The sequence below is a fragment of the Cervus canadensis genome, chromosome 30, assembly GCF_019320065.1.
Source record: "Cervus canadensis isolate Bull #8, Minnesota chromosome 30, ASM1932006v1, whole genome shotgun sequence".
Lineage (NCBI taxonomy): Eukaryota > Metazoa > Chordata > Mammalia > Artiodactyla > Cervidae > Cervus > Cervus canadensis.
The window spans coordinates 26305655-26327987 of NC_057415.1; the positions used below are offsets into that span (position 1 = coordinate 26305655).

Here is a 22333-nt window from a genome sequence, read left to right on the forward strand (position 1 = left end):
GAGCCAGAACGCGATCGACAGTCCTCAGAAGTTCGTCCGGCGCCGCCCCAGCCGCAGCTTCCATTTAGAGAACCCTGGCCCAGCCCAGGGGGATTCTGAGGCAGAACGAGGAGACCGACACGAAGCCATCCTGCCTTCGGTACTCGGAGACCAGGGGGGCCTACTCCATTGAGTCCCCCCCGGCCCTGAGAGGAGGCGGGGCTTCCCGGGCGCGATGGCGGCCAGACCCGGCCTGCGGCAGGGCGGGGCCGGCGAGCGCGAGGCCCCCAGGCTGAGGTGCGGGGCTGCCCGAGGTGTGCCGGATACCGAGCTCAACATTTGCCGCCAGCTTCTTTAGTCCTCAGGTCCGACCCGTCGCTTTTCCTGAGCCGCTACCTTCTCGACCTTCTTTTCTATCTCTTTGTCCCTTTAACTGCTTGATGGAAGAGAAAAATGGAACATTTAAGTCAGGCATCTCTGAGGCACCAGCCAATGGACTAGGTAGTGGAGGTGGGGTCCTGCGCTCGCGCCGAAATTCAAAGGCAAAAATAGTTCCGCCCCGGTGCCGCGCGCGGGGCAAATGTAGGAGCAGCTTTAGTGGCGTTCGCCTCTTAGCGCCCGAAGCCGGGCAAGACTGGCGCACTCTTCGCCTTAGTGATTAGGAAGAGCTTCAGCGGCGCCTCAAGCCCAGGCGACCTGACGCAGCGGCGAGGCAGGTGCGTGCGCGCGGCCGGTTGGGCCTAGCCGAGCATTCCTGGCGGGAGATGGGCGTCGGGGGCTGGGGAGCAGAGTAGCAAGGAATTTCAGAGTAAATTTAGTCCTAAAGGGATTCCTGGCAGAATGATTAGTTCCTGTCCAACCTTGGAGTAGGGCGAACAAGGGCTGACAGAAAGGCCTGGTGGGGCGAAGGAAGAGCCCGAGTAAAAGCAAAAGCCTTCGGGTATTTATCTGGGGTATGTCTACTGATAATTAAGAAATATTTACAGACCGCCCGCCCATCCCGCGCCTTCGTGTTAGGCAGTATTCTGGCATACAACGGTGAATGTAGAAGATGCTACCGAAGATTACATTATGATAGATTGGGTAGAGCAATAAATAAGGACTGATTAGTGTCAGCTGTAAGTCCGTGAAGGAAAAAGAAAGCAGAGGGAGGGGATGGGTAGAGGGCACTTTTTTATATACGAGAGTTGGGAAGGAACCTAGTTAGGTGACGTTGGAGTAAAGACGTGAGTGATATAAAGGAGAGTGAGCCATGTCAGTGTCCGGGAGAAGTGCATTCTGGACGAAGGGGATGCGATGGTAAATGATCAGTAATCTGTGTTAGCTGGAGTATGTTAACGGTGGAAGATTATGAGCCTGGAGAAGTAGCTGGTTGGCTTCCAGGTTCAATTAATTTCTGCGTGTGTGCGTGCTAAGTCACTTCAGTCGTGTTTGACTCTTTGCGACCCTATGGACTGTAGCTCACCTGGCTCCTCTGTCCATGGGGATTCTCCAGGAAAGAATCCTGGAGTGGGTTGTCCTGCCCTCCTCCAGGGGATCTTCCCGACCCAGGGATGGAACCCACATCTCCCATGTCTCCTGCGTTGCAAGAGGATTCCTTTGTCGCTGAGCCACCGGGGAAGCCCAGTTAACTTCTAAATAGAGGCTAATTCTTGTATATTTTTAAGTTAAAGAAAGATACCTTTACATCAGAGGAAATGGCTTTGCAAGTGGCTGTTTTATTTCTATTGCGCTGTCATTCTTATGGTTTAGTCTGTTTATTATGATTCCAGTTTTACATTGCACTTATGCGTTGTTTTTCTGTTTTGTACAGAACTGCTTAGTGGCTTGATTCCTAGCAGAGATTTACCTGTCAGTAGTTAAAATGCACATTAAGTCAATCATCCTTGAGGGATTCAAATCCTATGCTCAGAGGACTGAAGTCAATGGTTTTGACCCTCTGTTCAATGCTATCACTGGTTTAAATGGTAGTGGAAAATCCAACATATTGGACTCCATCTGCTTTTTGCTGGGCATCTCCAACCTGTCTCAGGTAAAGTGTAAACTTTCTGACTTAGTGAATTTAAGTTTGAGGAACCTCAAGGGGGGAATCTTTGCACTTGGAGAGGGCCAATATTATCAATATTCTCTTCATTTGCATTTTTATGTGAATTATCTTATACCTCATTGCAGTCCTTTAAAGGTAGGTATTACTACTCCATATTTTAGGTGAGAAGGTAGAAACTTAGAGGAGTTGCTTAAGGTTAATCTTCTTAAGATGTTTGAAACAACACTGAAACTCACACATTCTCATTCTGGTTTGTATCCTTTCCACCTGCCCCCCCCCCCCCCCCAATGTCTTTTTGGGATCTGCTATTGGGATTGAATAAATAGTGAAATTTTTAGACACTGTCTTTCCTTAAATTTTTCAAATGAGCTCTTGTTAAGAAATGAGTAGAAAACAGTTTAGTTCAGGATTTAAAAAGTCCTGTGGGGAGAGAGGCCCATTTCAGGTCGATGCCCATTTTCTTTGCTTTCCTTGCCTATGAATACCACTTCCTGTTCCTGACTTCTTAATGGATACTACATGGGTGGTTTACCAACAGCAAGAAAGCTATTTTTAGTGCTGTTTTGTGCAGTACTGAGTATTGTAACTGATAAACTTTTCCTTTATTTTAGGTTCGGGCTTCTAACTTACAAGATTTAGTTTACAAAAATGGGCAAGCTGGTATTACAAAAGCCTTGGTGTCAATCACCTTTGATAATTCTGACAAAAAGCAGAGTCCTTTAGGATTTGAGGTTCATGATGAAATTACAGTAACAAGGCAGGTGAGTGACTACTAAATATTTGGTTCCCTAAAAACTTGCATGTCTCAGGTGCATTTTGGCAATACAATTACTGGAAAGTTTATGAGCAATCTGATGGATCAAATACTGACTAGATTCCTTAAGAATATCTTGTTTTGCTTAAGCAAATTCCACCATTTACCAAGTGGATTGAAAGGGATGTGAAATCCATCCATGCAAGCACTCAGCCATGCTCATTTAAACCATAAACCATGCACTTGAGTCTCTCTGTGCTGGAACACCTGTAGCTCTTGGGATCTCACTGTTTTCTGAGGTAACCCATTCTGTTTTTGGAAATTAGCAAGTTATTCTTGCAAATTGAGCCATACGATACTGTTGTTTTCAAGTTTTACACATAAATCCTAGTTATCTTGAGAGCACCAAGAGAACATGTAATTTATTCTTTATTTCAATATATCAGTGTTCTGCTGTAAGTCTGTTTTCTCAGCTAAATTCTCTAGGTCATTCAATTGATATTTAGTTGTTCCTAGGTCTTCCACTTGTCTCATCACATGGAATGCACATTTGCTCCAGTTTTATTTATGTACGCGTGCACACACACACACACAGACATTTTAATGCTTGGCACTTCAAATTGCGTGGACCAGAATTGGTCCGGCTGGGACAGGATTAAGCAGAATTGTCACTTCTTTCATTTTAAGTACTCTAGTTTTATTTTTCTCAATATGATGTTGAAGAGTACATGATATGTTATGAGTTCATATCTGATTTACTTAAAATCAGTCTAACTTGTTCATGTTATTACTTAGCCATATACTGCCATTTCTGCGTCTAAGCAGGTCCTTGAAACCAATGGAGGACCTTAACATTTGTCCCTTAAAATCTTATCTTATTATAATCAGACCGAGTTTTCAGTTTGTCAGAGTTTTATCTTTAAAAATTCTGTTAATTCTTATTTACCCTTCATCTTAACATTATGTAGCTTATAGATTTCCATCTCTATTTTAATGAAAACTCTGGTTGAAAAAAAAAAAAAAAAGGATTGACTAGATTGGGACAAAATCCTGTTCTCTATCATTAAACATCTAATCCTGTTCTCTGTCATTAAACATCTATCAAATAATTACCCTTTCAGGATTTTAAGAAAATCTGCTACTAATCTAATCCAAAATTTCTGTCCTTTTGTGGTCCATATGACTGTATCTTCTCCAGAATTTTGTTATAAAGACTTCCTCGAATTTCTTTAGGATATATTAGGATTGTTGTTCAGATATTAATAAATGATCTACCACCCTAATACTGTCAGGAAAAGAAGTGAATTCATATGTATTTAATATTTATTAAGTGCTTGATGTGTGCTGGGCATTCTCAAATGCACTGGGAAATACAGATAGAAAGAATGAGAAACGAATCTTGTCTTTAAGGACTTCAGCAAATGGGTGAGGTGGTCATACCTCCAAAATGACGATGTACATGCTGCAGTAGACTGAACAAGCTATTGTCCAGTATAAGTTGTTCTTGTTAAACCCATGCTGCAGTTCCATGATTATTCTTTTTCTTTCAAATATTCACAAGTCTTATGTTTTACTAGTCGTTTTAGAGTCTTGACGAGGATTGTTACTAAAACTGTGTCTTTCATTTTTAGTATTTGACTCCTTTGGAAATCAAAAAGTGGAGGAAGATGGGTCAGCCTCTGAGTATGGAAAGTAGTAGAAGAGGGTGGTCAGGGATAGAAGCTACATTTCTATACATCTTTGGAGACATAAGGTCGAAGGCACCTTAAAGACCTAGTCTGCCGCGTGGGAGGTTAGGAGGCCCTAGATTAGGAGTCCGTCTCACATTGTTTTTGACCACCTTATACTTTCTTCACTATTTACCCTAGATTCATTTTATTTATCATTAGTTGGAAAAAACAAATAAAAGATAATGTATTTGGGAATTTATCATCTTAGCTCAAGATATATGTGTTCATTTATGTCTTTTAAAATTATTTCTTTTGCAGGTAGTTATTGGTGGCAGAAATAAATATTTAATCAATGGAGTAAATGCAAACAATACCAGAGTATACGATCTCTTCTGTTCTGTTGGTCTTAATGTTAACAACCCTCACTTTCTCATCATGCAGGTATTTTGTTTGTGGACTTATATCTCTTTCATAATAGTTTTGGCATCTTTTTTTAACTTACAGGAGAAATACTTCTGTTTGGATTTTTCATTTTTTAATTTGTTGTTAGCCTGATGTTTGGACACCTGTTAATAAATGTGGGTTAGTTGTTTGTACTTACGTGTTCTAGTATATTGCATACATTTGAATTTTGAAGAATATCTGGAGTTAATTTTCTTTGACTTATCTTGAAGGGCTATTGTTCTAAAAAATCAAGAGATGTTCAGTAATTATGCCAACATTTATTTACATGCTTACCCATTTTAGAGTTGCAGACTTCTACATCATTACCTGTCTCAGAAATACAGTCTTGAGTTAACTTTGTATTATTTATGTAATTTATATCACTGGTAAGAAAGTAAGTAGCAAAATTCTAGAATTATAAGCTACCCTTGTTCTCAAATTTTAAAAAAGAAACACCTTTTCATGTAGGTGGGAGAAATAACTGCCCAAAGATTGGTATATTAGGATATAACAGCTTTAGTACAGATAAACAAGTATGCCTTTAGGTTATTCTTTCTGAATTTACCATTATTACAGTAAGTTTGTCATTGTATTTTCAGGGCCGAATTACAAAAGTGATGAATATGAAACCTCCAGAGGTAAGAGTACTCTTTAAGCACAGTAAAGATGGTCATTGTAGGTATTGTCTTAATCTTTAGGTAATCAATTTTTAAACATAATTTTTCCATTATTAAAATTCTTGGGAACATTTATTTAAGAATGATTAATGGAGAAAATAATTTTGTTTTTTAATATTTGACACTATGCCCTAGTTTTTTTTTTAAGTGATATAATGTAAACTTTCAGAGCCTTAGTTTCCTCATCCATAAACTAGGGTCTGTAACCTTTACCTCAAGATCTGTTCTGAGGATTAAATCAGAATCTTTAAAAGAAGTAAAAGGAAAGTCCTAGGACCTTGTTAAACAGTTTTTTTTAAGTTATTTTTTTAAATTGAGATATAATAAAGTAGTTTCAGGTGTACACCAAAAAGGTTTAATACATATACAATATTCAGTATATGTGTTTATCACAAAATGGTCACCACAGTTTAGTCAGCATTGATTACTGTATATCACATCTTTCAGAATTTTTTTTGAAGATGAGAACTTTTAAATTATACTCTCCGCAGGTTTCAAATATGCAGTTAAGTATTATCAACTATAGTCACCATGCCATACATTACATCCCCAGGATCTTTTATTTTATAACTGGCACTTTTAACTTTTGCTCACCACCTATCCCCCACCTCTGCCAGCCAACAATCTGCTTTCCGTATCTATGAGTTCAGTTTTGGGGTTTTTTTGGGAAAGAGCCTACATGTAAGTGAAATTATACTGTATTATCTTTCTGTCAGACTTATTTCAGTTAGCATAATGCCCTTGTGTTCTATCCATGCTGTTACAAATGGCAGGATTTCCTTTCTGTATGCCTCAATAATATTCTATTTAATTTATATATATAAATATTATATTCTTTATCCATTCATCCATCAGTGGACACTTGGATTGTTTCCATGTCTTTACTATTACAAATGATGTTACAATGTACATGGAAGTGCAAATATCTTTTCAAATTAGTGTCTTTTGTTCCTTCAGATAAATGTCCCGAAGTGGAATTATTGGATCATATGGTAGTTCATTTTTAATTTTTTGAGGAACCTCCATGCTGTTGCCCGTAATGGATACACCAGTTTATAGTCCCACAAACAGTACACACGTTTTCCCTTTTCTCCACATCCTCACCAGTCTTTGTTATTTTTTGTCTTTTTGATAAAAGCCATTCTAACAGGTGATGTCTCATTGTGGTTTTGATTTGTATTTGCCTGATTTGTATTTGTGGATGGTTTCCTTTCCTGTGCATAAGCTTTTTAGTTTGATGTAGTCTTGCTTGTTTATTTTTGGTTTTAGTGCCTTTGCTTTTGGTATCAAATAAAAAAAAATCATCACTAACACAGGCGTTGGGAGCTTACCACTTACTTATTTTCTAGGAGGTTTATGTGCCCATACAGTATTAAAAGAAATTTTGGTTCTAAAGTAGCTTTTCTCAGCTGGTGTTCCATGTCAGAGTTAAACCCTATATATAGAAAGAGATTTGAGTGAAATTAATTCATTAGATACAATGGATTGCTTAAGACACTAAGACTTAATTTTATCTTGGAGCCCCCTTGAGAAGAGTTGGTATGAAGGAATAAAGGTTTTGTATAAGAGCAAAGGCTCTTTTGGTATTTTTATCTATGGAGAAGAACTAAAAAGATGGCTGATAATTGATGATACTAGTCTGGTTTAACCATAGGTCACACTTACTTTCTTCAGATAACATCTTAAGGGAGAACTTCTCATTCAAAATCTGCCCAATATATAGAAATCAAACTGGTTTTCAGAGAAATAATCCTCTTGAGATAGGGATTGATAGTAATTAGAAGCTTCTGATAAAGGAGTGCTAAAAAATTGTCCTTATGAAATTATAATTAGTATTTGCCTTTTTCAGTGTGCTTCTCACATGAATTACTTTACTTCTCAATGACACCGAGATACTTTCAGTCCTCAGCAGATGAAAAAAGGGAAAACTAAATTACTTGCCCAAGTTCTAAAAGTATATGCCGCAGTTGGAATGTAAATGTTAGGCCGTGCTTCGTCCTTGGAGGAACAAAACAGCTGAAGTCTCGCTTGGAACAGTTTAAGCAGAAATTTATAAAATGAAATATTGGTTAGCTTTTACTTTCTTCTTATATTTGAAGGAAAAGAGAAAGAAAGAATTACTGGCTTCAGTTTTCAATGATATGTACTCTGGAACCTCAGTGTAGCATAAAGTTTGATTTTAGAATTGGGAGTGAAGGCCAGAAATGTTTGTTGAATTTTAGGGTTATAGATAATATGTACATTTTTTCATGTACTTATCTATTATGGTCCTTAACTATTTTGTTAAGATGCTTCATGAAGTTAAGGCCTTAAGTAATATCCTAAGGTAAATTCCAATGAGACTCACTGGCTTTGATTCTTAAAACATTAATGCAATCATCTTTCCAGATTTTGTCCATGATAGAAGAAGCAGCTGGAACCAGGATGTATGAATACAAAAAACAAAATGCTCAGAGGACTATAGAAAAAAAGGAGGCTAAGCTGAGAGAAATTAAGACGGTAATTAAATTTATATAAAATATTTTTAGGGAAGCAAGTGCTTTTCTTTTAGAGTTTCCCTGTTGTAAAGAGGGAAATTTTTACCACACCTGTCCTCTCCCCAGCCTTTGTTCAGTTTTCCTTAGTCTTCTCCCTTTTAAATTTCTTTAATGGTACTTCACATACTCAAAAATAGTTTTTCCTTTATTTTCCAGATACTTGAAGAAGAAATTACTCCAACCATTCAAAAATTAAAAGAGGTGTGTACTATATATGTGAGGACAGCCAGCTAGAATGTCTCTCAAAATTGGTGATGCATCCATGATGATACACATGGGGGCGACACGTGTACCACTCCTCAGAAATGTTTCTTGGAGATGAGATGAGGAGTTAAAGTTGATAGTCCACGCTCAACCTTCTGGTTATAGAGGACAGTGCAGTTCATATCTGTTAAGTCATAATGGTTTTTAGAGATTGACTGTCATAATCTCAGAAAACAGCATGCCAGATTTTCATTCTTTGTTGAAGACAAGTGTAAATTTAAATTTTCCTGGATAGTTAGAATTGAGTGGAATAAACATTTCTTAAAGATATGGCACTCTTAGAAACTCTAGGTAGAGTGAGTAACTTCTAGGGTAAGAAGGGCTATCACTGCGATTACCGCTGTCAAGGCAGTTAGTAGACAATAGGTATTGAAACGGATGGCTGTTTTCTCTATAATCTTTGCACTTCTGACATCATATCACTGTTTCAGTGAAAATATTTTAAATCATGTATTTAGAAATTTCTTAAATGTTCATTAGAATTTGGTAGTTCTCAAGCTCTCTTCTGAATCCATACAGTAGCATCGATGTAGTTGGAAAAACTGAAAAATTGCGAACTTGAAGGTTCTGCCTTTTGTGTGTATGATTTAGTACAAAAACACGAGATGACGAGTTTAAACCTAGGTGTCATATTTGATTTTGCCAAATTCTATATCTAATAATATGAAGAGCTCATTTAATCACCCTGAATTTGTTTCTTCATCTGCAGATTAGGAATTTTCATTGTTAACTTTGTCCTAGTAGGTCCCAGTGGGAATCAAGTTTAGTAATATGTGAGCAAATATTTATACATATATAGTTATATGAATGAATGTAGGGTGGGTATCTTGGTAATAGTACTATAAAATACATTTAATAGTGTATCATTCATAGTTTTATAGACTTATTCCCACCAGTCTGTGAATCTTATGTCCATATTTCTTTGTTAATCCCAACTGTGTGGTTATATAATCCCAATTGTGTGGTTATATTTGAGAAGAAATAGCCACAAAGAATTCACTAAAGATGACATTATGCTATCTAAAAAGCCACAGTTCTAACGTTTGAAGTTTCCTTAAATTAATAGTCCATAATTACTCAAGTTTTAGACAAAATCCGTTATATTTATTGTGTAATGGGAAACATTTTATGTGTTGCTGTATTTATTTCCAAATTTGCTTAAAAATATTAATGTAGAGTTATACTTTATTGGTGATTTCTCTTTTAGGAAAGATCTTCCTACTTGGAGTACCAAAAGCTATTGAGAGAAATAGAACATCTGAGTCGTTTATATATAGCTTATCAGTTTTTGCTGGCTGAAGATACTAAAGAACGCTCAGCTGAGGCATTAAAAGAAATGCAGGATAAAATTATGAAGCTTCAAGAAGAAGTGTCTGAGAATGATAAAAAAATAAAAGCACTTAGTCATGAAATAGAAGAGTTGGAAAAAAGAAAAGATAAGGTCAGACATGTGTAAGAATAATAATACACTGAAAAATATTAAATAGTGTAACTATTTTGGATTTACTGGGCATTGTGTTCTCTATTGAAAAAAATTTAATGTATGATATTGATATAGTTTCAGTTCAGTTCAGTTGCTCAGCTGTGTCCAACTCTTTGCAAAACCATGGACTGCAGCACACCAGGCCTCCCTGTCCATCACCAACACCTGGAGTTTACTCAGATTCATGTCTTACCGAGTTGATGATGCCATCCAACCATCTCATACTCTGTCGTCCCCTTCTCCTCTCGCCTTCAGTCTTTGGCAGCATCAGGGTCTTTTCGAATGAGTCAGTTTTTCGCATCAGGTGGCCAAAGTATTGGAGTTTCAGCATCAGTCCTTCCAGTGAATATCCAGGACTGAATTTCTTTAGGATGGACTAGTTGGATCTCCTTGCAGTCCAAGGGACTCTCAAGAGTTCTCCAACACCACAGTTCGAAAGCATCAATTCTTTGGTGCTCAGCTTTATTTATAGTCCAACTCACATATCCATACATGACTACTGGAAAAACCATCGCTTTGACTAGACGGACCTTTGTTGGCAAAGTAATGTCTCTGCTTTTTAATATGCTATCTAGGTTGGTCATAACTTTTTTCCAAGGAGCAAGCATCTTTTAATTTCATGGCTGCAGTCACCATCTGCAGTGATTTTGGAGCCCAAAAGAATAAAGTTAGCCACTGTTTCCCCATCTGTTTGCCATGAAGTGATGGGACCAATTGCAATGATCTTAGTTTTTTGAATGTTGAGTTTTAAGCCAACTTTTTCACTCTCCTCTTTCACTTTCATCACGAGGCTCTTTAGTTCTTCTTCACTTTCTGCCATAAGGGTTGTGTCACCTGCATATCTGATGTTATTGATATTTCTCCCAGCCGTCTTGATTCCAGCTTGTGCTTCATCCAGCCCAGCATCTCATGATGTACTCTGCATAGAGGTTAAATAAGCAGGGTGACAATATACAGCCTTGATGTACTCCTTTTCCTATTTGTAACCAGTCTATTGTTCCATGACCTGTTCTAACTGTTGCTTCTTGACCTGCATAGAGATTTCTCAAGAGGCAGGTCAGGTCGTCTGGTATTCCCAACTCTAAGAACGTTGTGATCCACAGTCAAAGACTTTGGCATAGTCAATAAAGCAGAAATAGATATTTTTCTGGAACTCTTGCTTTTTTGATGATCCAGTGGATGTTGGCAATTTGATCTTTGGTTCCTCGGCCTTTTCTAAATCCATCTTGAATATCGGGAAGTTCACTGTTCATGTACTGTTGAAGCCTGGCTTGGAGAATTTTGAGCATTCCTTTACTAGCGTGTGAGATGAGTGCAATTGTGCCACAGTTTGAGCATTCTTTGGCATTGACTTTCTTTGGGATTGGAATGAAAATTGACCTTTCCAGTCCTGTGACCACTGCTGAGTTTTCCAAATTTGTTGGCATATTGAGTGCAGCACTTTCACAGCATCATCTTTTAGGATTTGAAATAGCTCAACTGGAATTCCATCACCTTCACTAGCTTTGTTTGTAGTGATGCTTCCTAAGGCCCACTTGACTTTGGATTCCAGGACGTCTGGCTGTAGGTGAATGATCACACCATCGTGATTATCTGGGTCTTAAAGATCTTTTTTGTATAGTTCTTCTGTGTATTCTTTCCACCTCTTAATATCTTCTGTTCTGTTAGGTCCATACCATTTCTGTGCTTTATTGTGCCCATCTTTGCATGAAAATTTCCTTGGTATCTCTAATATTCTTAAAGAGATCTCTAGTCTTTCCCATTCTTTTGTTTTCCTCTATTTCTTTGCATTGATCACTGAGGAAGGCTTTCTTATCTCTCCTTGCTATTTGGAACTCTGCATTCAAATGAGTATATCTTTCATTTCTCCTTTGCCTTTTGCTTCTCTTCTTTTCACAGTTATTTGTAATGCCTCCTCAGACAACTTTTGTGCCTTTTTGCATTTCTTTTTCTTAGGGATGGTCTTGATCCCTGCCTCCTGCACAGTGTCACAAACCTCCATCCATAGTTCTTCAGGCTCTCTGTCCATCAGATCGAATCTTTTGATTCTTTCTCACTTCCACTGTATAATCATAAGGGATTTGATATAGGTCATACCTGAATGGTCTAGTGGTTTTCCCTACTTTCTTCAATTTAGGTCTGAATTTACAATCAGGAGTTCATGATCTGAGCCACAGTCAGCTCCTGATCTTGTTTTTGTTGACTATATCGATCTTTCCATCTTTGGCTGCAAAGAACATAATCAGTCTGCTTCGGTATTGACTGTCTGGTGATGTCCATGTGTAGAGTCCATAGTTTATTAAAAATAAATGTATATAAATTATACACTAACATTTTTAAGTACATGATTGAATTGGTGCATTTGATTATAGGAAGTTGGAGGTATACTTCGATCTTTAGAAGATGCTCTTACAGAAGCTCAGCGAGTTAATACTAAATCTCAAAGTGCCTTTGACTTCAAGAAGAAGAATCTGGCAAGTGAAGAGAACAAACGCAAAGAACTGGAGAAAAATATGGCAGAGGTAAGCAAATGGGTGATGGACAGGGAGGCCTGGCGTGCTGCGATTCATGGGGTCGCAAAGAGTCAGACACGACTGAGTGACTGAACTGAACTGAAGCAAATGAGAAGTGTTTAATTCTAGTAATATACATTCCTCCATTCTGTTAATATTTATTGAATGCCTGCTGTGGACCCAGAGTAATTGTTTAGGCTAGGATGTAGCAACTGACAAAATGACAGTAATGAACAAAATGCCTTGTGGATCTTCATTCCAATGAGGAAAACGATGATAAAGAAAATAAGTGAAATATGTAGTATGTTATATAGTGGTGACTGATGAGGAGAAAAAAAGCAGTGGATAGGGTTAGTGTTGGGCAGAGAGGTGCAATTTGGAATTTTAAATTGGGTAGACATTAAAGGTCTCATTGGGAGGCCTCTATTTCATTAGAGACCTGATGGTGGTCAGAGAACGATATAGATAGATTGGGAGGCTGTGGGGGAAGATGTTCCAGACAAAGGAGCAGCAGTTGCTCCAAGTGCCTCAGGTATTGAAAAAAGCAGAGAGAAGTAAGGCTGGTTACCACTGAGTAATAGAGATGGGGTGTAGGATCACATGTGGTTTTGCAAAATATGTGAAGGACTGCCCTTTATTCTGAGCGGCATGGGAAGCTGCTGGAGTTGGTTGAGCACAAGGGTGACATTTTAATATTTTAGTAGTACTGTTCTTGCTGTTTTGAGGATAAATTAAAAATTAAGGGAAGAAGTAGAGAAACCAGATAGTAGTTGGTAGTGCAGGTGATAGTCCTTGGATAGATACAACAGAAAGTGGAATATTAGAGAACTTGTGGGATTTTATGTGTACTTTAAGGGTAGGTCCAACAGATATACCCAGCAGATTTTTTTTTTAATTGAAGTATAGTTCGTTGGTTTAGAATGTTGTTTTCTGCTGTGTAGTGAAGTGACTCAGTTATACACATATTTTGTTTTTTTATTTTCTTTTCCATTATGGTTTATCACAGGATATTGAATGTAGTTCCCTTTGTTACACAGTAAGGCCTTATTGTTTATCCATCCTATACATAACAGTTTGTACCTGCTAATCCCAGACTCCCAATCCTTCCCCCCCCTTTCCACCCTTCCCCTCGGCAACAGGTCTGTTCTCTGTGTCTTTCTATTTTGTAGATAAATTCATTTGTATCATATTTTAGATTCCACATATAAGTGATATCATGATGTTTGTCTTTCTCTTTGTGACTGACTTCACTCAGTATGATAACCTCTAGGTCCATTCCTTGGTATCCATTGGTCCAGTGGCAACTTTTCATTCTTTATAATGTCTGAGTAATATTCAGTGTGTGTAACGTCTTCTTTATCAGTTCATCTGTTGATCGACATTTAAATTGTTTCCATGTCTTTGCTACTATAAATAGTGCCCAGCAGATTGGTGTTTGTTTAAATATGAAAGAGGACTGAAGAATAACTCCAGAGTTCTGTTGTTGACAGTTTGAAATATGGTTACCATTTGTTGAATGGAGAATAATAGGCTTGAGAGCTAGTTAGACATCTAAGTAGAGATATTGATTTGATAGTTGAAAATACGAATTTTGAATCCAAGTTAGAAATGCAAATCAAAATACATATTTTAGCATGCACCAGGGCTGGTGATCAGACTTCTTTATATATATTCATTTCTTCAGTGATCCCATCCAGCCCTGTACCCCTCAATACCATCTACATGTTGATACCTTTCAAACCTATAATTAACCTTGACTCCTTCTTTGAAGGACTCATTTGTCCAGCTATTTAATTGACATTTTTATATGGATGACTTTAAAAAATCTAAAACTTAGCATATCCAAAATAGAACTCTTAAAGTTTCCTCACCTACCCAAACCTGTCTGAGCTACTGAATTTTCCTCATGTAAGTAATGATGCTGTTCACTGCAGAACCTGGAGTCCTCCTGAATTTTCCTCTTTCTCCCAACCCTGTGGTATCTAATTCATCGACAGATTTTGTTGATTTTAAAAGTATATCCAGAATATCCAGATATATATGTATATCCAGAATAGAGCCACCTTTCACACCTCTTTCACTCCTCACGTGGTTCATGCCATCACCTCCCAGGAACTCAGTAATACTCAGTAGTATCCTCATTAGCTGTCTTTTTTTTTACTTGCTTATTGTGCTCCAGCCACAGTTCCTCCAATACCCAAGCATATTCCTCAGAGCTTAGCAAGTATACCATCTCCCTTGTATTAGCATGGTCACACCTTTAGTTTCATTTATATTTCTGCTCAAAATGTCATCACAAAAAGGCCTTTCCTCATCATTCTTAAAACAGTAGCTCCATCATTTTTTGCTTTATTTGTTTACTATGTCTTCTACCTTAGAAATGTAGGCTCACTGAGGAACCTGTGTCTTTAATGTCTTTAATAATTCCTGGTACATGGTAAATATCTAATAAATACCCAGTGAATCATGAATTAAGTGAGCCAAATTTCTGATCACTTTGATGTAAATACAACTAGATTTTTTTTTTTCTTTTATTGCTGGTATCTTGTATAGCATTAGATATCTGGTTATTAGAATTTAAGTGAGAGTGTTAGTCTTTCAGTCGTTCCAGCTCTTTGTGATCCGATGGACTGTAGCCTGCTAGGCTCTTCTGTCCATGGAATTCTACAGGCAAGAAGACTGGAGTGGGTGACCATTCCCTTCTCCAGAGGATCTTCCTGACCCAGGGATTGAACCGGGGTCTCCTGCATCGCAGGCGGATTCTTTACTCACTGTGTGAACCACCCGGGAAGCTGTTCCCATAATAATTTAATACTTAAATTTCATGGCCTTTAATAGTTTATAAAAGCATTTTCATACACATGCTCTTAATCCTGAAATTTCTTTTATGCTTGGGGTGGAGTGAATATTATTTCAATATTATAGTTTTAGAACCTGATTTTTAGTTGTTTCAAGTAGTTTGTTTAAATTTGCAATAATATTTTAACTCGGTCTCTCTCAGATTTGACTATAACATGGAATGAAGGTATTTCTATTAGGATAAGAGGTACATTTATCCTAAAAACTGAGAAATTTCAAAATGGGAATAAAATATTTAAAATTATGGTTAAATTACCATGTTCAAACTTGTATGAAATTTGATGACATTAAAGGTATATATGTTTCAGTGGTTTTCTAAAATATAATGCTTTCCAATTTCAAACTCTTCTAAAGGATTCTAAAACTTTAGCAGCAAAGGAAAAAGAGGTTAAAAAAATAACAGATGGACTCAGTGCCCTTCAGGAAGCAAGTAATAGAGACGCTGAAGCTTTGGCCACTGCGCAGCAGCACTTCAATGCTGTTTCCGCTGGCCTGTCCAGCAGTGAAGATGGAGTAGAAGCGACTCTTGCTGGTCAGATGATGGCCTGTAAAAATGACATAAGTAAAACTCAGACAGAAGCCAAACAGGTAAGTATAGACAGCAAGAACTATGTGATTGCAGTTTTTATTTATTATTATTTTTATTTTTTGTGAAGCTCCTTCACACTATGCTTTGGCAATTGTTAAACAAAATGTTGAAAATATTGAGATAACTATCAAGGAACTTGTTTATTACATTCTGCTGCTCCTTATAGCACCTGAAACAATGAAATTCAACTATATTGATTGCTGCCTATTGACAATGTCAGTATAAGATGCCATAAAGCATAAAATATCTTTATAGATTAATTGAAATTTTAAGTGCAATAAATCCTCTGTTCTGTTTTCAGCATTGTATGGAATACTTGAGGTTAGTGTATATGTTTTCATCTTTTTGGTATTTTATTGACATTATAAAGTTGAAGTTTTAAGCTCTAATAGGAAAACAAAAACCACTACAATATTGTAAAGTAATTAGCCTCCAACTAGTAAAAATAAATGGAAAAATAAAATATGCACAGGGCAGTTGAAAAAAAAAAAGAAAACAAAAACATCATCTTCATTTATATGCCTGCCACACTTAGTTTTTTTAAATTTTTGTGTCTGAAATTTTGTAATGTTCTCGTTGGAAGTGTTGATATCTCTACCTCCCTTTTATCCCCATTCCAGTCTTTGGTTTTCCTACTCTGATTTCATAATCTTCAACGGCTTTTCCATCTATCAAAATGGTTTTCAGATTTGTTTAGTTAGTTGTGCAGCTTGGAAGTCCTGTGAACACAGGAGTTTTGATGGCAGAAGGAAAAAAATGTATACACACATGCATTCTTCTATTTGTTTTTTAATGGAAAACTCATCTTTAAAGTATATGCAGGACTCATCATTTATAAAAATATATGTACATTAAAAATGTATTAATCCTGTTAAAGGTTTTCAATCATATATTTGCAACTTTTTCATTCAAAGCTGATGGTTGCAAAAAATTTGTAAATCAACAGAAAAACTTTAAAGTCCTTTCAGCGTTTTTGTTAACCTATTTTACATTGGGAACAATCCAACATTATTCCATTTTAAAGGAAGGATACACTCATTTAGATTTTAGAATACTGGTTCATGGTTTTAAGGAATAGTGCTCAATTATATAAACTATAGCATTTCAGTGTCAAACTTACAGCATATAAATTTTTCTGTCAATTTAGCATCCCTTTCGTATATACTTTTATTCCTCATCAATACAGTTAGGTGCACAGTTGGACAGCATAAATATATATAAGTGCAAATAAACATACCTAAGTGAAAAAGAAGGAAGTGATTTCTAGCTTTCTATTTTGTTTTTAATTTGATCAGCTAATGACAATTCTTTGGTATTAATCCTTGAGCTCATTGATGTTAGTTTTATAAATATTAAAAATATAGACTTCAATTATAAGATATTTAATGATTTGAGCGTATATTCATTTATATTCTGAGTAGTATTTTGAGAAGAATACATTGGAAAATGATTGACCTGTTGATATACTGATCCAAGTAGTCAGTTAAATTTTCAAGGCTGATGTCTCTTAAAACAATCTAAATCTGGCCATTTTATCTCTAGCACTGTCTGCCTCATAGGCTGTTATATGTTTTTCTGTTACAGGCTCAGATGAAGTTGAAACATGCCCAGCAAGAATTAAAGACTAAACAAACAGAAATTAAGAAGATGGATAGTGGCTATAGGAAAGATCAAGAAGCATTAGAAGCTGTGAAAAAACTTAAAGAAAAACTTGAAACTGAAATGAAAAGGCTAAATTATGAAGGTATGCCTTTAAAGACATGATGTTAAATCATTAGGAGGTAGTGATTATTAATAGAAACTTAAAAGAAATAGCAAGTAGGAAATTTTTTTATCTCATTAATGTTAATGGGAATTAGTATAGAAATTATAATCAGAAAAATATTGAAGTATAAAACAGTCCTTTGAATTTTTGAAACCTCTGTATTTAGCATTTCCTACTCCTTCCTCAGTACTGAGTATTAATCACTCTGAAGTGCTACTTGAAAACTCAGAAATGTTATTTATATATTTCTACATTAGTTAGGTGTCCAATTCATATGTTTCTTCGCATGAAAATGATTTTATGTGTTGAAAATATGTCTGCTTGACACAATAGAAATTCAAATGTTAAGTATGCTTTTCTTTAATATTTATCAGAGATTTGCATTTTGCTTTTAGAAATGCTTTGGAAATAGAGATTACTAACATTTTCCTTAAAACAGTAGAATATTTGAGTTTCTAAAGCTTGGTTTCAATTTACTTATGGCTTACTGCTCAGAAAATAAGGAGGAAAGCCTTCTGGAAAGGCACAGGCAGCTATCTCGTGATATCAGTAGATTGAAAGAAACAGATGAAGCTCTCTTGGCCAGATTTCCCAATCTTCGGTTTGCCTATAGGTAAGAGTTAAATCTTGAATTTGAACATGGTAGTAAGTAGGATATATTTTTGTATAAAAGTTACTATAAACTGCTTTTCCTTAATTGGTTTTTCTTTTTTTCCTTAAATCTTTATTGAATGTTTCAGATTTGTAGACAGAGGAAATTCTTGTGAAATTTAAAGCTACTAATGCCACTAATCTCAAGACCAAAATGAGGAGAATTAGTCCAAAAAGTTTATTTATTTTATCATTAATGTTAAGTAGCTATGTTAACATTTTACAACTTGTTTTATTAATGCTATATGGCTTTTTTCTTGGAATACTTAATACATGTATTACAAAGATTAGAACATCAAAGTTATTTTTGTTACCTTGAAAACATTAGGTATACTGAAAGATCTTTTGATTTTAAAACAATAGTTTATTAAGGGTACAATAACATACTTTATACATACTTTAAAAAACCAGGGTACATTAATTTATAAAAGCTTTATTACTAAAAAGGCTATCAGCTGACAATGCAAGTTTGCCACAGAACTTCAATTTGGAAAAAACAAAATGACAACAGAAAACATCAATATTTGTGAAACACAATAAAAGGTGTGTCTGTAGCTGGACAGTCATGAGACATTTGAAAATTTTTAATTTTGTTAAAACTACTGATTATTGTGCTTTCAAGTTAATGTATCATCAGAAAGAGCTCTTGACTAGTAAAATACAACTTTTTCTATTTTCTTGTCTAAGATTAATTTTTGTCCACTTTTCTGTTTTAGAGATCCAGAGAAGAACTGGAATAGAAATTGTGTGAAAGGACTTGTAGCTTCACTGATCAATGTCAAAGATACTTCTGCAACCACTGCTTTAGAATTAGTGGCTGGGGACCGACTGTACAATGTTGTAGTAGACACAGAGGTAAACTGATTTTAATTAAAGGAAACATAATTGCTGTTAAAACTATAATAGCTGCTAGCTTGAAAAATCATGTGCTCTTAGAAGAATTGGGTACTTTCTTGACGTTTTAAACTTCTTCTAAGGCTAAATGTTGGGCTTCCCTGATGGCTCGCTCAGCTGGTAAAGAATCTGCCTGCAGTGTGGGAGACCTGGGTTTGATCCCTGGGTGGGGAAGATCCTCTGGAGAAGGGAACAGCTACCCACTCCAGTATTCTGGCCTGGAGAATTCCATGGACTATACAGTCCATGGAGTCGCAAAGAGTTGGACCTGACTGAGCGACTTTCACTTAAGGCTAAATGTTTATCTTTGCAGGGTAAAACGATAGAGTTAATAACTTTTTTATTATGCTATTGATTATATTATATTTTATTAACATTATTCCAGAGGGAGTTGTATGCTAACTCCAGAGTCCAGAATGCATAGATCCATCTTAGAATTTTGATTGTTCAGGATAGTGGGCACTGAGCATATTTGTAAATTCCTAAACTTGTACTGTTTCCATTTAAATGTTTTTTGTTATTAATATTTTTTTCATTTCTAATGCACAATGTTTTAGGTTACTGGAAAAAAGCTACTAGAAAAGGGGGAGTTGAAGCGTCGATACACTATAATTCCACTCAATAAAATTTCATCCAGATGTATTGCTCCAGAAACTCTGAGGATTGCTCAGAATCTTGTAAGTCTTTTTTTATATGCTTTGTCTGCATCTTACTGGTTTTTTTTTTTTTTAATTATAGAACATTAACTTTGTCCTCTGAAGTAAATTGGGATTTCAATCATATATCAAACCACAAAATTTTATTGTGTTACTGTGCTTTAAAAAGTTAAGATACCAAAGAGAATAAAATCAGCTTTTGTGAAATTAGATGGAAAGAGAATAGAAATGTTGGAGGACTGAAATTCCCTTTGATATTTTAAAGTTGTAATATTAGAATGTCTTCTTTAAAAGATTTTTATTGAAATATAGTTGGTTTAAATGTGTTTTAGGTATACTGCTAGATGATTCAATTATACATACATGTGTATATCCATTAGTTTTCAGATTTTTTTCCCATATAGGTTATTACAGAATATTGAGTAGAGTTCCTTGTGCTAGACAGTAGGTCCTTGTTAGTTAGCTGTTTTATATTTGTGTGTTGTGAAGTCACTTTAGTCATGTCTGACTCTTTGTGACCCTATGGACTGTACCCTGCTAGGCTTTTCTGTCCCTGGAATTCTCCAGGCAAGAATACTAGAGTGGGTTCCCATGGCCTCCTCTAGGATCTTCCTGACCCAGGGATGGAACCTTCATCTCTTATACCTTCTGCATTGGCAGGTTGACTCTTTACCACTAGCGCCACCTGGGGAGTAGAGTTCCCTGTGCTATATAGTAGGTCCTTGTTAGTTATCTGTTTTATTTATAGTAGTGTGTAAATGTTAACCCCAATCTCCTAATTTATTACTTCCCCTTTTGTAGCCATAAGTGTGATTTTTGAAATCTGTGAGATTTTGAAATCTGTTTTATAAATAAGTTCATTTGTATCAACTGAATTCTCTTAGCATTTGCTTGTCTGTAAAGCTTTTGATTTCTCTGTTGAATCTGAATGAGATCCTTCTGTGTAGAGTAATCTCTTGGTTGTAGGTTTTTCTCTTTCATCACCAGGGCTTCCCTTGTGGCTCAGCTGGTAAAGAATCAACCTGCAATGCTGGGTTCCATCCCTGGGTTGGGAAGATCCCCTGGAGAAGGGAACAGCTACTCACTCCAGTTTTCTGGCCTGGAGAATTCCATGGACTGTGTAGTCCATGGAGTTGCAAAGAGTTGGACATGACTGAGCGACTCACTTTCACATGAAATATTAAACTTTTGATTTCTGATTAATTAGAATTATAGCGCTTAGAGAGGAATATAGGAATTCTGCAGGTTTTTTTCATGCCAGGCACACTTAAACCAGCTATAATGATAACCATTATGGAACATAATCTGTCAGTCTTGCAGAGATGCTTCTCTACTAGAGTTTTTCTAGATTTCCCACCAACCTGTGAACATACAAAGCAAGTAGCCAGGATATGCCGTCAGCTGCTGAGCTAGATCAGGTTTCTAGTGAATAGATGAGTGCAAGGAAATATATTTAAAAGGCTACTGTGGTTGCATAATATTGATAAGAACACGAAACCAGTTTTAACTTTCAGTAGTGATATCAGTATTTGAGCAGGTATTCTAAGTTCATGAGTTGAAAAAACAATTCTGTGAAACCTGAAACTGCATGTATAATTAAGATAATAAGTGGATATTCAGTAAATTTCTGAAATTGAGAAGCCTTCAATGAAAATTGTTTATCAGGAGAAGAAAGATGAGTATAAATAGGTGGTAATTTTAGTTAGTACTTCTTTTACTTTGAAAAATCACCTTAGAGTCTAGAAGGAAGTTATTTTTTTCCTGGGTCAAGTTCCAGTGTTAGAAGTAAGTTGGGGTTTTAAGTAACAACAAAAGTACTTTTACCCAGATCCATTAGCCATACACACTGAATGGTAGCTGCTGTGTTAGAGGACATTGCTGAACATATGTTGCAGAGAGCTGCCTTCATTATGATTTCTGCTACTACTACCCTCCATAAAGTATATTAGGTTGTTTTAAAAACAACTGAGGTTTTTTTTAAGGCTGAGGTAGACATTATAAACAAAGGGTGAGAAAAGACAGTTGGATCAAAATAAAGGATTGAGAGGTTTTTTCAATTACTTTTTTATTCTCAATTACTGTTTTCATTTCTGTAACTGGAAGGTAGTTGCTCTAGCATGTTTTATTTGAATGGGAAAGTATTCACTTTGGGACAGCCAAGTTGATAGTTGAAGTAAAACATGTAATTGTGTAACTGTGTTGATCTAGAAATTGTACTTTAAGAAAGTGTGTTCACAGATAATCCACTTTGAATTTAGAAACTTGATAGTGGCTTCTACTTGATTGAAACTCATGACTGGTATTTTCACTAAATGTTTTTTTGTTTTTTTTTTTCACTAAATGTTTTACTTAGATTTTTCAGTGTTTAAACTTGAATTGTTTTTTTCTAAAAGTGAGTTTTCTATAGCATTTTAGAAAATTCAAAAGGGGTTATAGTGCTGGGTGTGTATATTAAGTTAGTATTTTATACTAACAGTTGTGGGCATTATTAGTATTTTATAAAATAGTATTTGAAAGGAAAGGAGTAATATGTATTGTGACATATGTTTTC

At 36.1% G+C, this 22333-nt stretch overlaps 1 protein-coding gene across 1 annotated transcript in view; it reads left to right on the forward strand.

The window, feature by feature from the left end:
• Positions 1–493: 493 nt before the first annotated feature.
• Positions 494–22333, forward strand: part of SMC2 (structural maintenance of chromosomes 2) — a 49347-nt gene continuing 27507 nt past the window's right edge. The window contains exons 1-14 of the mRNA XM_043453449.1: positions 494–695; positions 1793–2011; positions 2638–2787; positions 4769–4891; positions 5494–5532; positions 7960–8070; positions 8265–8309; positions 9580–9813; positions 12228–12377; positions 15582–15815; positions 17401–17560; positions 18077–18194; positions 18949–19087; positions 19684–19803. Coding sequence (XP_043309384.1) covers positions 1844–2011; positions 2638–2787; positions 4769–4891; positions 5494–5532; positions 7960–8070; positions 8265–8309; positions 9580–9813; positions 12228–12377; positions 15582–15815; positions 17401–17560; positions 18077–18194; positions 18949–19087; positions 19684–19803 — 1791 coding nt within the window. The 5' untranslated portion in view covers positions 494–695; positions 1793–1843. The remainder of the gene's footprint in view (positions 696–1792; positions 2012–2637; positions 2788–4768; positions 4892–5493; positions 5533–7959; positions 8071–8264; positions 8310–9579; positions 9814–12227; positions 12378–15581; positions 15816–17400; positions 17561–18076; positions 18195–18948; positions 19088–19683; positions 19804–22333) is intronic.